The sequence below is a fragment of the Mercenaria mercenaria genome, unplaced genomic scaffold (assembly GCF_021730395.1).
Source record: "Mercenaria mercenaria strain notata unplaced genomic scaffold, MADL_Memer_1 contig_2060, whole genome shotgun sequence".
In the NCBI taxonomy this organism is placed as follows: Eukaryota; Metazoa; Mollusca; class Bivalvia; order Venerida; family Veneridae; genus Mercenaria; species Mercenaria mercenaria.
Window position 1 is genome coordinate 13,965 of NW_026460093.1, and position 14,894 is coordinate 28,858.

Sequence of the window (14,894 nt, forward strand, 5' to 3'; positions counted from 1 at the left end):
GTGATTTAAATAGTTTGTAGACATGGTAAATTTTACAGACAAAATAAAAGGACCATGAAGGGGTATTTTGTTCATCGAATTCAACAGTTACATGTAAAGCAGTGAGAAAATGTTGAGACTTTGGGTATAAACAGGATTTTCTGTGGTTTGGCCTAGTGACTAAACAAGTTTTTATCCTAGGTGAGCTAGCTTTGTAACTGACCTAATTTTAGTTAGTAAAGACATTTTAGATTTATTTATTTATTTTATGGTTTGACCATGTGACATTGTTTATGGCCTTTCAAATTAAACCCATAGTGAGTAGATACAATGTTCATTCTGACAAGATTTCATGTGGATCTGGAAGAAAATGTGGCTTTTGGTGTATAAAGGTAGTTTTACACGTTCAATAAAACCGGAAGTGTTGGCGTAACATCATTTTAAAATATCAGGAAAATGTAGAATAAAGCCTGGATTTGGCCTACGGAAATGAAAATCATTTTATGAAGTTATGGCAACCTGTGAATAAATTTCTTACAATGGCACTGTTACTATCTTTCTAAAGTAAAAGTATGGTATTAGAACATGTGACATGTTAGATTCAAAATAATGTCGTAAAATTAGCTTAAAATGTGCGGTTCACTTTAATCATGGTCAAATATCTCAAAAGCAAGCACATGGACCTATAGATTTTATTTCATCATATTATAGACCATATGTTTATATATGACTGTGAGATGTTTGATTAAAATCCACATTGTAGAAAAATTTCTATTTGCAAAAATATTATGAAAGTTGGGATTTTCCCGTAGACTCCCATTATGAAAGATTGCATGAGGTTCAAATTTTTCAAATCAGTCTAGCAAAAAACACACACCTTTCTCTTTTATTTGCTGAATTTTCTAAGTATATTCTGAAGTTTTGAAAAATCGGGGTTTAATCAAATTCTACATTGTAGAAAAAAATTCAATCAAAATGTGCATAACTACCTTAAAAAAAAGCTGTTCACAAAAATCTGTTTTAGCTCTGGTAGAGCCTAAATGTATGTTTGAAAAGAACCATTTTGAATAAACTTTGAAAAGGTCATTCTAAGGATACTACCAACAAAGTTTGATGAAGATGAAACAAGCTGTTCATAATGTTACATTGATTTCAGCTTTTTTATGCTTCAAAAGTGATGTCAAGTGGAACTATCTGAACAAACATGAAAAAGATCTATTGAAGGATACTACAGACCAAGTTTGATGAAGACATCAGTAAAAGTTGTTTTTTTCCGATTTCAAGTTCTGTCAGTCCTTAAATACTGTCAAAATGAACAGTTTGCATAAACATTAGGGAGGTCCTCACAAGGATGTTATACCAGGGGTGTTTGAAAAGTATCGGGAAAAGTCTCATAACTTATTTATTTGTATGGTTATTAGAATAAAAATTTCAAAAGTGATAGTTTGATATATTTTATACATAATCCAAAAGAAAAGATGATACAAATTACACTAATGCAAAATCCACTGTCATCATAGCCACGTTGAGTGACGTTGAGCGGGGCAAATCGCAAAACATGTCGAGTGTTTATGTGTCTTTAAAGAGTACATAAAGACATCTTATTCTCAATGTCAAAAACTGCCCAAATATGTGCATCTTTTGTTCCCTTTTGTCAATTCCTGCGTAACGTCATGGGCTGAAATCTGACGTCATTTCCGTAAACAATGGAAGTAGAAAACATACGTCTTGCTGAAGCCATCAATATGGCATTTGAACAGCGATATTCCATAAAGTTTTGTGTATTAATGGGAAAAACAAAATCAGAGATGCTCTCTATGATCATGGACACTTGCAGCGAAAATTCAATGAAGAAAACCAGCATATATATGAGTGGTTCAACATCTTCAAGAACGATCCTTTGCACGATGCTGCTGACCACCCAAGATCTGGACGCCCATGTATGATGTCAGGAAAAGCACACTGTTGTCCGGGAAACACTCCGTAAAATTCCAAAGGAGCATTTCAGGTCATCCTTTGACAAATGGATTTGTAGGTGGGAGAAAATGTGTATCATGCAAAGGCAAGTATTTTGAAAAGATGTAAATTTTAGGTGTCAGACAGGCTTTTCAGGTGCTATATTCCAATAATGAGTAGTTTGCCCTGCCCAACGTTACTATAGTGACTGGGGATTTTGCAGTTTGTATCATTTTGTCATTTGGATTATGTACAAAATATATCAAAGTATCACTTTTAGAATTTTCATTCTAATATTTAAACCATATCATTAATAAGTTGTGGAACTTTTCCGTATACTTTTTGAACACTGCTCATATATCAAATTTGGTGAAAATCCCATCAGAAGGTTCGACAAAAACATTGTTTATTCTTTGTCTTTTTCTTTTTCAAACTCTGTCAGCCCCTTAATGCACTCTGGTAGGACAGCTAATTGAAAAACAAGAGCTGTCACTAATGGTGACAAATGCCCACGCAGCACCTTGACTTTTGACCTGGTGACCCCAAAGTCAGTAGGGGTTGTGTACTCAATAAGTACTATCAGCATGTGAAGTTTGAAAGTCCTGGGTGAAGTGGTTCGCATGTAAAGTGCCTTCATGCAGAGTTAACTTTGGCCCTTGTGACCTTGACCTTTGACCTGGTGACCCCAAAGTCAGTAGGGCTGGTGTACTCATAAAGTACTATCAGCATGTGAAGTTTGAAGGTCCTGGGTGCATTTATTCGCGAGTAAAGTGCCTTCATGCAAAAAGTTAACATTGGCCCCTGTGACCTTGACCTTTGACCTGGTGACCCCAAAGTCAGTACGGGTGGTGTACTCAATAAGTACTATCAGCATGTGAAGTTTGAAGGTCCTGGGTGCAGTGGTTCGTGAGTAAAGTGCCTTCATGCAAAAAGTTAACGTTGTGACGAACAAACGAACTAACTAACGAACTAACGGACAGACAGTTGAAAACTAATATGCCTCCCTTCGGGGGCATAATAAACTTGAGAGGTTTATGCTACAGACTAGGTTTGGTGTAAGTCTGATCAGTTCAATAAAAACTATGCAGAGCAACATCTGAGGGAGACAGATATTTTGGTTGCTCTGGAGAGGTGTTATTGTCGGGAGGTTGTTGTTCTGAGGCTGTTGGTCAGAGGTACTATGTCAGTTGTTGTAATATATAAGCAACGAATAGAAAAAACAATATGTTTGCAGTTAATTCATCAATTAAGTTTAATTTTTTTTAATTTATTTTACTTTATCAGTTATATCCCCATAAATCATTAAAGCTTTCCAAGACAGAAATGACAGCAGACAATGTATACAGTTTTTCATGAGGGAGACAGATATTTTGGTTGCACTGGAGAGGTGTTATTGTCGGGAGGTTGTTGTTCTGAGGCTGTTGGTCAGAGGTACTATGTCAGTTGTTGTAATATATAAGCAACAAATAGAAAAAACAATATGTTTGCAGTTAATTCATCAATTAAGTTTAATTTTTTTAAATTTATTTTACTTTATCAGTTATTTTCCCCATAAATCATTAAAGCTTTCCAAGACAGAAATGACAGCAGACAATGTATACAGTTTTTCATGAGTAAACACACTTCTCTGCACTTGTTTACAAACTTACTTTAAAGGGACTGGCCTCCAGAAAAAAAAAAAAAAAAAAAACAAAGAAAAAAATCTGGAAATAAATGCTCTGTTTCTTAAGAAAGCTTTAAAACTTTATTACTGACAAACTATAATTTTACAGAAACACATGAGAATTTGCTCTTTTTACTACTTTTTATGAAGAAAGTCTCTATTATAAATATCTATATTTCGCTACTTCCACTATAACGTCTTTATTGCAGCGACTGTCTGGGTTTGATTCCTGACGCAGTCATCTTTTTTTCTTGATTTGGAACATTTAAAACATTTTAGAAACAAAAACTCATAATTATTCTAATATTAAGGTATTGGACCCCTAATAGTAATGTTTAAAAAATGGCATTTGCTTGGTATATTCTTAAAGTTGACCATGTTTCACACTGTGTTGCAAATTTTAAACAACTTTTACCGTGCCGTTTTTTGTAAACTTTGTATAATTTATGGTATTTCCTCGCGCTCAAAAGGAGACAAAATTCAATGTGATGGCCACTATCTAAAACGTTTGCAGAGAATTCATTACAACATTAATTTTGACAAAAGAAACATCAAACTATTGTTAAACAATTATAAAACACAAAATAAAACTGTAAAAATCATTTTTGCCTAGGGTGCCTCAAGTAAACAGATTTAATGAGACAGAATTCTAACCCCAACATTGAAAAATTAAGGTCGAATCCTGTGGGTCAGTTTTGAATTTTGCTCACTTCATTCAAAAATAACCTTGGGGCAATAGTAAAACCTACCTGCATTTCTTCCACAATATGTAATCCAAAGAATGAAGGCAAAATAGAGAACTTTTACCGCACGTAACTCGGTATTTTTAAAGATGTCTAACTCTACCCCTCCTGATTCAGAGATAAATTCACATTGAACAGCAAAAAAACGCTTATAAAATGAAAATTTTCCACTTTTGCACAATTCATCCATAATTAGTCTTAAAAGAAGTAAAAACTTACTAGAAAAAAGGAAAACATGGAAAAAAAAATTTGGTCCCAGTGGGGTTTGAACCTACGCTCCCCTGAAAATTGCTGTCAAAGTAGGTTTATGGTAGGAATTGAATACTCTTCAAAAAGGAGATACTCTATTACGGGTCCAATACCTTAAGCGTAATATGACCAAACTTCAAGTTGAAAGAAAGGTTAGACAAAAATATATTGGCTGAAGGTTGGCAGGGGCGGATTCTGAGGGGGAGGGGTGCTGACCCCCAAGTGTCTGTGCGTTTTATCAACAATTATAGGACGAAAGCTGGTAAAGAATTATTTATCTGGAAAGATACAGTATTTCTTGATATGATACAATCGTTTACATACCGCCTAAGCATCATTGCAACAAGTTGTTTATAATTATTTAGAAGTCTTATTTGTTATTTCATTTTTACCAAATTTGAACTGTAACCCTTAATCTCTAGAAAAACGGAGGTCTGTTCCTCCAGAAAACCCCAAACAGGTTTGTCCAGATGTACGGGTCCGCACCCCTAGACACTTCCAAAACAATTGGTGGTCTCTAACCTAAATCTGTATTAGACCTTCCTGTCTAAATTAAGTCATCAGCAGAATTTATTTGAGGGACTATGGTAATTTACAATATACATTTGAAGTTCTTTCTGAAAAAAAGGTGAATTGATGTATACTACACTAAAACACAACAAAAACATTTAGTCAATTTGTCACATGATAGGTGCAGAATTAATTCGCCCAAAGTTACTTCCCTTAGATTGAACTTTGCCATTTGTAAGAAAAAAAAAGTGGATTTTCAATTTTTATCAGTTTGTATGGTACCAGTGAATGACCATTACGGTTAAATGCTTGATGACAAGTCATTTTACTATCCGACCAGTTCAGTGCAGAGGATGAAATTGCTGACGATATGGTATAATAATTTTTCAATAGAGTCGGAGATAAGAAACAACAAACTAGATCTACATCTGTTTTGACGCTCATGAGCCTGATGAGGTTGATGCACATTTTTTATTTTGCTGTCAAATAGTTACCAGTGACCTTTTGTGATGCTAAATTACAATAGTTTGCAAAGCAGGCAGTCTTACAAAGGGAAACAACTCTGCTAGAAAGTTAGCTACAGCTTTTTGAATTTTATGTCGCGCCTAGCTCCAAAATTATTAGACGTAGAGTCACAAAACTTTACATGAATGTTGGTCAGCATGAGTAGTTGTGCACCTGGGGTTTCGTGTCTGGATTCATTCAGTCATCTAGGAGTTATGGCCCCTGACTTAGTAAAAAATGCTGTGTCGCGCGTAGCTCCGAAGTATTTGACCTAGAGTCACCAAAGTTTACAGGAATGTTTGTCAGCATGTGCAGTTGTGCACCTGGGGATTCATGTCCAGATTCATTCAGTCATGTAGGAGTTATGGCCCCTTATGTTGTTACGACTTATTTTGTTTTTTAAGTTTTTTCATTACACAAGACCAGATTTCTTGGCCAGACTTAGAAGATTGTTGTGCCCCCCCTCACCCCCCCCCCCCCCCCCCCCCCACCTTCTGTGAGTGGTGGGGGCATATAAATTTGCTCTTGTCTGTGCGTCCGTCCTGAGTTTGTGACGCGCCTAGCTCAAAAAATATTTTATATAAATTGATGAAACCTTGCATGAGTCTTTATCATTGCGCACCTTCTATTTTCACCTTGTGACATGCCTAACTCAGAAAGTATTTGATATAGATTCATGAAACCATGCACGATTCTTAATCATGATATGAACTTGCGCATCTTCTATTTTTCATCTGGCTCTGCCCCCTATTTCTAGAGTCATGGCCCCTGAAATAGTAAAAAATGCACATTTTCACCTTGTGACAGGCCTAGCTCAAAAAGTATTTGATATAAATTGTTGAAACCTTGCATGAGTCTTAATCATGATATGAGTTTAAGCACCTCCTATTTTTCGTCTGGCTCCGCCCCCTATTTTTAGAGTTATGGTCCCTGAAATAGTAAAAAATGCACATTTTCACCTTGTGACATGCCTAGCTCAAAAAGTATTGGATATAAATTGATGAAACCTTGCATGAGTCTTTATCATGATATGAACTTGCCCTCCTCCTAGTTTTCATCTTGGTCCGCCTCCTATTTCCAGAGTTATGGCCCCTGAAATAGTCAAAAAATGCATATTTTCACCTAATTATGTGCCTCACTCAGAAAGTATTTAATGTAAATTCATGAAACCTTGCTTGAGTCTTTATCATAATGTGACCTTGCACACTTGGCATTCTTCTTGAGAATTTTAGCGTTTATTACAGAGTTATGGCCTTTGAAATAGCCAAAATAATGGATTTTTTGTTTGTGATGCTCATAGCTCAAAAAGTATATGTTATTGAATAATGAATCCTTTTCATATTTTTTTTAGGCTATACCCCATTAAGACTGCAAACATTTAAATTATTTCCCCTTATTTGTGACAAATGTACCAGTCGGGGGCACACTCTGTGTCCTACAGGCGCATTCTAGTTTTATAGCCTGTGAAGTGTTCTCTTTAGGATTTTACTCAGCTAGGCTAGAGTTATGGCTAACTAAGTGAAAAATACATATAACGTTCTTAATAGTTTGTGTTGCAAACATCTTAGAAATTATGTAACCCGAGTCATAAAACCATGTTACAGTGGCAGGAGTGGAGGCACCTGTGTCCTATAGACGCACATCTAGTTTCTTTTTATTGTGTCCATTTTTTAGTCTTGTTAATAATACGTTATTCCCCATATTGGGACAAAAGCACATGCATCGGGGAGCATCATTCAGTTTTACCAATTCCTTGTTAAGAGTTGGGGTTATATAATCAGAGTTGAAATTCAATATTTAACCTTAATTTCTATCTATTATAATGTATATCACCTAGTGTAAACTTTGCCTTTGCAGTGTTTTTCCATCGCAAAGAGGTATTCGTGTACCCAGACGATGACAACAAACATGAAGATGGAGAAGGTATCGATAAGAAAGCTGAGATCACTTTGAACTGTGTTTGGCCAAGAGATAAATCTGTTTGAACTCTGGTTAAGGTATTGAAATTTTTTGCAGATTAAATTTTCTGTATAGCAGATTGTTATAAGAGCTGAAATTTGAGTTATGTGTTCCATTGCTGTTACTTCAAGCCTCTTTGAAATATGAGTGTCGCTTGCTAGCACTACATCTTTGCCTACCACTCATGCGTGGAGATGTTTTGGTCTTGTCCCCTGCTTGTAAATCTGTAGGGAAATGTTAGTAGGTTTTTAGAGGCACTGTAAGAACTGCCTCAGTATTTATCTGTGACTGCTCAGTTTTATACAAGTATAGCATATTTGAATCTCCTTTCATTTTTATCTTGTTAATATAGAACACGAAATGTTCCCTTTGATATATTCAGTAACTGCACATTGAACAGAAATTATTTGGTCACTGTGCATTGGATGTTTGATGTACTGACCACAAATCAATAATTATGGGTCATTTTTGAGCTCTGTATCAAAATCTTAGACCAAAGCAGTCTCTAATTATTTGGCAAGAAAAAGTCATTGTGACCTTGACCTACTGATCTCAAAAAAAAGTTCATCTGCTGGTCATGGTCCACCTCCATATTAAGTTTTGTGATCCAAGGCTTAAGCATTCTCAAGTTGTTATCCAGAAAAAGTTTCATTGTTCTGGATCACTGTTACCTTCACCTTTCACCTTCTGATCTCAAAGTCAATAGGGGTCAACTGCTGGTCATGATCAACCATCCTATTTAGCATTTTCATGTTATTGGCCAGGAACCCTTTAACTGTTCTAGGTCACTGTGACCTTGACCTTGACCTACTGATATAAAAATCAATAGGGGTCATCTGCTGGTCATGACCAACCTCCCTTTTTAGCTTTCATGATCCTAGGGTGGAGGGGACATAAAAATACTGTAATGTAAATCTTATTATTGATATTTTACAGAGTCCTGAGAAGTTGAAGGCAATGAGATGACAAGACAAGATAAGAAGAGATTTTTCTTAAAGTCAGTGCCATGTTTATTGACTACAGACCTGAGGTATATTGCTGTACTATTTTGAAGATGTGTTTATTAGTCCCCTCCTAGTTGAAAACCAGTTTCGGGGACTACAGGAATTTGCTTTTCCATCATTCCGTTATTCCTTCCATCCATTGGTCCGTCTATGTGAAATTTCTTGTCCAGTCCATAACTCTTGCCATCCATGAAGGGATTTTAATAGCAGTTGGCACAAATGTTCCCCATGATGAGACAACATGTCATGCGCAAAACCCAGACCCCTAGCTCAAAAGTCAAGGTCACAATTGGGAGTCAAAGGTCAACAGAGCTTTTTTCCTGTCTGGTCCATAACTCTGCCGTCCAAGAAGGGATTTTAATATTACTTAGCACAAATGTACCTCATAATAAGAGGATGTGTCTTGCACCACTTTGAGACCCCTAGCTCAAATGTCACACTTGGCAGTCAGATGTAAACATGGCATGATGCCATGAACTTGTCCGGTCCATAACTCTGTCATTTATAAAGGGATTTTAATATCACTTGGCACAAATGTTCCCCGTGATGAAATGACATGTCATGCGCAAAACCCGGACCCCTGGCTCAAAAGTCAAGGTCACAATTGGGAGTCAAAGGTCAACAGGGCTTTTTTCTATTCTGGTCCAGGGGTCACTTGATTATACATAGGAAAATCTTCAAAAATTTTCTGTAAAAAAACCAGAAGCCCTGGGACTTAGATATTTTACATGTAGCATTGCCTAGTAGACTTCTACAAAATTTGTTCAAATCATGACCCCTGGGGTCAAATTGACCCCGCCTCATGGGGTTACTTGATTGTACATTACTTGATTGTACATAGAAAAATCTTCAAAATTTTCTAAGAATAAACCAGAAGGCCTAGAGCTTTATTTGACATGTAGCATTGCCTAGTGGATCTCTACAAAATTTGTTCAAATCTTGACCCCCCAGGGTCAAATTGACCCAGCCCCAGGGGTTACTTGATTGTACATAGGGAAATCTTCATAAATTTGCTGAAAATAAATCAGAAGGCCTAGATCTTAGATATTTAATATGTAACATTGACTGGTAGACTTCTATAAACTTTGTTCAAATCATGATCATGATGGTAAAATTGGCCCCGCCTCAGGGGTTACTTGATTGTACATTGAAAAATCTTCCAAAAAATTTCTAAAAATCATCAGTTTGACATTTGAAACATGTAGCTCATATTACTCAGGTGAGTGTTCCAGGGTCATCATGACCCTCTTGTTTAAGATACAGCCTTTAAATGTGAATGACTTATAGTTTTGCACACAAATCTTAAAACTGACTTTCAGTGACCATGAATGTGACCTATTGACCTACTTTCTTAATATTTTAGCATCAGTTTGTCATTTGAAACATGTAGCTCATATTACTCAGGTGAGTGATCCAGGGTCATAATGACCCTCTTACTAGTATTATAATTAGAGCATATTGTTACTTCTTCATTACTGGCCATAGGGAAAAATCAACACTACTTTTCTGTGATACAACATGCATCTTACATCTAATTTTAGGTGTATTTTGTCCTCTACCTGGGAAAGAGTTTTGTGTGGACTTCTAATAGAATTTTTTTAATCCCCCACCACAAATGGTGGGGTTATAGGAATGGTCTCCATCTGTCCATCCTTCCATAGGTCCTTCTGTCTGTCTGTCTAACACTTTCATGTCCACTCTATATCACCTAAACCCCTTGAAGGATTTTCATGAAACTTTGGTTAAATGATCACTTCATCAAGACGATGTGCAGAACTCATGAGTCAGCCATGCCGACTAAAGGTCAAGGTCACAACTTGGGGTTAAAGGTTTAAGGCTTCCATTGTGTGTCCGCTATGTATCTCCTAAACATCTTGAAGGATTTTCATGAAACTTGGGTTAAATGATGACTTCATCAAAACGATTTGCAGAACTCTTGAGTCAGCCATGTTGGCTCAAGGTCAAGGTCACAACTCAAGGACAAAGGTTTGAGCCTTCCATTTGGTGTTTGCTCTGCATCTCTTAATCCTCTTGAAGGATTCGTATGAAACTTGGGTCAAATGATCACCTATCCAAGGCGATGTGCAGAACTCATGGGTCAGCCATGCCTGCTCAAAGTAAAGGTCACAACTCAACTTCAAGTTCAAAGGTTTGAGCCTTCCATTTCGTGTCTGCTCTGTATCTCTTAATCCTCTTGAAGGATTCATATACAACAGGGCTAGACACTAACCATTTTGGGTCACTGGTCCGAAGAGCAATTTCCACTAAATTTTTAAACGAAACAGTTACTGGTCCTCCAAATATTTCACTGGTCCTTGTTGCTTTTCACTGGCCTCGGACCAGCGGACCAGTGTTAGTGTCGAGCCCTGTACAACCTGGTTCAAATTATCACCTCACCAAGAAGATGTGCAGAACTCATGAGTCAGCTATGCTGGCTTAAGGTCAAGGTCACAGGGGTTTGAGCCTTCCATTTTGTGTCCACTCTGTATCTCCTAAACCCCTTAAAGAAGTTTCATTAAACTTGGGTCAAATGATCACCTCATCAAGAACTCATGATTCAGCTATGTCAACTCAAGGTTAAGGTCACAACTCAAGGTCAAATGTTTGAGCTCTGTATCCTAAACCCCTTGAAGGATTTTCATGAAACTTAGGTCAAATGATCACCTGATCAAGGTGATGTGCAGGATTTATGAGTCAGTCATGTCAGTTCAAGGTCAAGGTCACAGCTCAAGGTCAAAGGTTTACCCTTTCACTATCCATAACAGTGACATGGGATTTAGCTGTCTTTCAGACTGCCTTGTTTCTTTTTTATGCCCCCGGCCTCTACTGATGTGGAAGGCATATAGTGATTGTCCTGTCCGTCCGTCCGTTCGTCTGTCCATACAAGGTTAACTAAATGTGACTGTTTCATCTAGCATCAATACTCCTAACTAGAGTGACTTGTTACTAATGCAGATGTAACCTGTGACCATTCCTCATCTTCAGACTTCACCTGACATCAGTTTGACCTTGACCTTGAACTTGACCTCGCTTTGGACTTAGGTTGTTTTGTATCGACAAGGAGATCACCAGGGGCATTAAGCGTTTATTTAACGAAGCGCCTTGTTTTTTTAGCTCACCAGAGCACAAAGTGCTCAAGGTGGGCTATTGTGACCCGTCTTTGTCTGGCGTCCGGCGGCGCACGGCATCCATCAACATTTGCCTTGTGAACACTCAAGAGGCCACATTTGTGACCCAATCTTTATGAAACTTGGTTAGTCTTGATGATCTCTAAGTCAAGTTCAAAACTGGGTCATGTAGGATCAAAAACTAGGTCAGTAGATCAGATCAAAGGAAAAGCTGAACACTCTAGAAACCACATTTATGACTCAATCTTTATGAAACTTGGTCAGAATTTAAGTCTTAATGATTTCTAGGTCAAATTTGAAACTGGGTCATGTGGGGTCAAAAACTAGGTCAGTTGGTCAGATCAAAGGAAAAGCTTATGAACACTCTAGAGACCACGTTTTTTTACCCAATCTTTATGAAACTTGGTCAGAATGTTAGTCTTGATGATCTGTAGGTCAAGTTCGAAACTGGGTCATGTGGGCTCAAAAACTAGGTCAGTAGGTCAGATCAAAGGAAAAGCTTCTGAACACTGTAGAGGCCACATTTCTGACTTAATCTTTATGAAACTTGGTCAGAATGTTAGTCTTGATGATCACTAAGTCAATTTCGAAACTGGATCATGTGGGATCAAAAACTATGTCAGTAAATCAGATCAAAGGAATAGCTTGTGAACACTCTAGAGACCACATTTGTGCCCCAATCTTGATGAAACTTGATCAGAATGTTAGTATTGATGATGTCTAGGTCAAGTTTGAATCTGGGTCATGTGGGGTCAAAACTAGGTCACCTGGTCAAATCAAAGGAAAAGCTTGTGAACACTCTAGAGGCCACATTTTGTGACCCAGTATTTATGAAACTTAGAAAGTTTGGCTTGATGATTTCTAGGTCAAGTTTGAATCTAGGTCATGTGTGGTCAAAAACTAGGTTAGTAGGTCAAATCAAAGGAAAAGCTTGTGAACACTTTAGAGGCCACATTTGTGACTCAATCTTTATGAAACTAGGTCAGAATGTTTATCCTAATAATTTCTAGGTAAAGGTTGAATCTGGGTCATGTGGGGTCAAAAACTAGGTCACTAGGCCAGATCAAAGGAAAAATTTTTCAACACTTTAATTGAAGTTTGAAACTGATGAGAATTAGTCAGAATGTTTGATTTGATAATATTTAGGTCAAGTTCAAATCTGGGTCAGGTAGGGTCAAAAACTAGGTCGCTAGGCCAGATCAAAGGAAAATCTTTTCAACACCACAATTTAAGTTTGAAACTCATGAGAATTAGTCAGAATGTTTGTTTTGATAATCTATAGGTCAAGTTCAAATCTTGGTCAGGTAGGGTCAAAAACTAGGTCACCGGTAAGATCAAAGGAAAAGCTTGTGAACACACTTCAACTGTAAGGCCACAGTTGTAACTAAATCTTTATGAAATTTAGTCAGAATGTTTGTCTTGATAATATTTAGGTCAAGTTCAACCCATGGTCATGTGGGGTCAAAAACTAGGTCAGTAGGCCAGATCAACCCTGATGAGCGATATATAGGGCTATCATGGCCCTCTTGTTATGTCTCCCTCAGGAGACATATTGTTTTTGCCCTGTCCGTCCGTCCGTCCGTCCGTCCGTCCGTCCGTACGTCACACTTCATTTCCGAGCAATAACTGGAGAACCATTTGACCTAGAACCTTCAAACTTCATAGGGTTGTAGGACTGCTGGAGTAGACGACCCCTATTGTTTTTGGGGTCACTCCATCAAAGGTCAAGGTCACAGGGGCCTGAACATTGAAAACCATTTCCGATCAATAACTAGAGAACCACTTGACCCAGAATGTTGAAACTTCATAGGATGATTGGACATGAAGAGTAGATGACCCCTATTGATTTTGGGGTCACTCCGTCAAAGGTCAAGGTCACAGGGGCCTGAACATTGAAAACCATTTCCGATCAATAACTAGAGAACCACTTGACCCAGAATGTTGAAACTTCATAGGATGATTGGTCATGAAGAGTAGATGACCCCTATTGATTTTGGGGTCACTCCGTCAAAGGTCAAGGTCACAGGGGCCTGAACATTGAAAACCATTTCCCATCAATAACTAGAGAACTACCTGACCCAGAATGTTGAAACTTGATAGGATGATTGGTCATAAAGAGTAGACGACCCCTATTGTTTTTGGGGTCACTCCATCAAAGGTCAAGGTCACAGGGGCCTGAACATTGAAAACCATTTTTGATCAATAACTAGAGAACCACTTGACCCAGAATGTTGAAACTTCATAGGATGATTGTACATGCAAAGTAGATGACCCCTATCGATTTTGGGGTCACTCCATTAAAGGTCAAGGTCACAGGGGCCTGAACATTGAAAACTATTTCCGGTCAGTAACTTGAGAACGACTTGACCCAGAATGTTGAAACTTAATAGGATGATTGGTCATAAAGAGTAGATGACCCCTAACGATTTTGGGGTCACTCTATGAAAGGTCAAAGTCACAGGGGCCCAAACATTGAAAACCATTTCCGGTCAGTAACTTGAGAACCACTTGACCCAGAATGATGAAACTTCGTAGGATGATTGGTCATGCAGAGTAGATGAACCCTAACGATTTAAGGGTCACTCTGTTAAAGGTCAAGGCCACAGGGGCCTGAACATGGAAAACCATTTCCAATCAATAACTTGAGAACCTCTCGACCCAGAATGTTGAAACTTCATAGGATGATTGTTCATGCAGAGTAAATGACCCTTATTGTTTTTGGGGTCACTCTGTTAAAGGTCAAGGTCACAGGGGCCTGAACATCGATAACCAGTTCTGATCAGTAACTTGAGAACCACTTGACCCAGAATGTTGAAACTTCATAGGATGATTGAACATGCAGAGTAGATGACCCCTATTGATTTTGGGGTCAGTCTAATAAAGGTCAAGGTCACAGTGGCTTGTTCATGTAAAATCATTTTTTGGAAATAGCTTGAGAACCACTTGACCTACAATGTTGAAACTTAATGGGATGATTGGACATGCAGAGTAGATGACCCCTATTTATTTTGAGGTCACTTGATCAAAGGTCAAGGTCACAGGAGCCTGAACAGTGACTTGAGAACCACTAGGCCACTAGTGTTGAAATTTAGCGGGATGACTGGATATGCCAAGTAGATGATCCCTATTGCAGCCAACCATCAGTGTCTCTTTGACTTTCGCTCCTGACCCCTATTGACTTCGTGCCTATAGGACTTTG

At 37.9% G+C, this 14,894-nt stretch overlaps 1 protein-coding gene across 2 annotated transcripts in view; it reads left to right on the forward strand.

Moving 5' to 3' along the window:
• Window positions 1-5,339: 5,339 nt before the first annotated feature.
• LOC123532797 (uncharacterized) overlaps window positions 5,340-14,894 on the forward strand; it is a 31,220-nt gene continuing 21,665 nt past the window's right edge. For both annotated transcript variants that reach the window (XR_008368976.1, XM_053533136.1), the window contains exons 1-3: window positions 5,340-5,473; window positions 7,462-7,601; window positions 8,500-8,593. Coding sequence is in view for 1 of the 2 variants with exons in the window: in XM_053533136.1 (XP_053389111.1) it covers window positions 8,570-8,593 (24 nt within the window). In the remaining variant the exon portion in view is untranslated. The remainder of the gene's footprint in view (window positions 5,474-7,461; window positions 7,602-8,499; window positions 8,594-14,894) is intronic.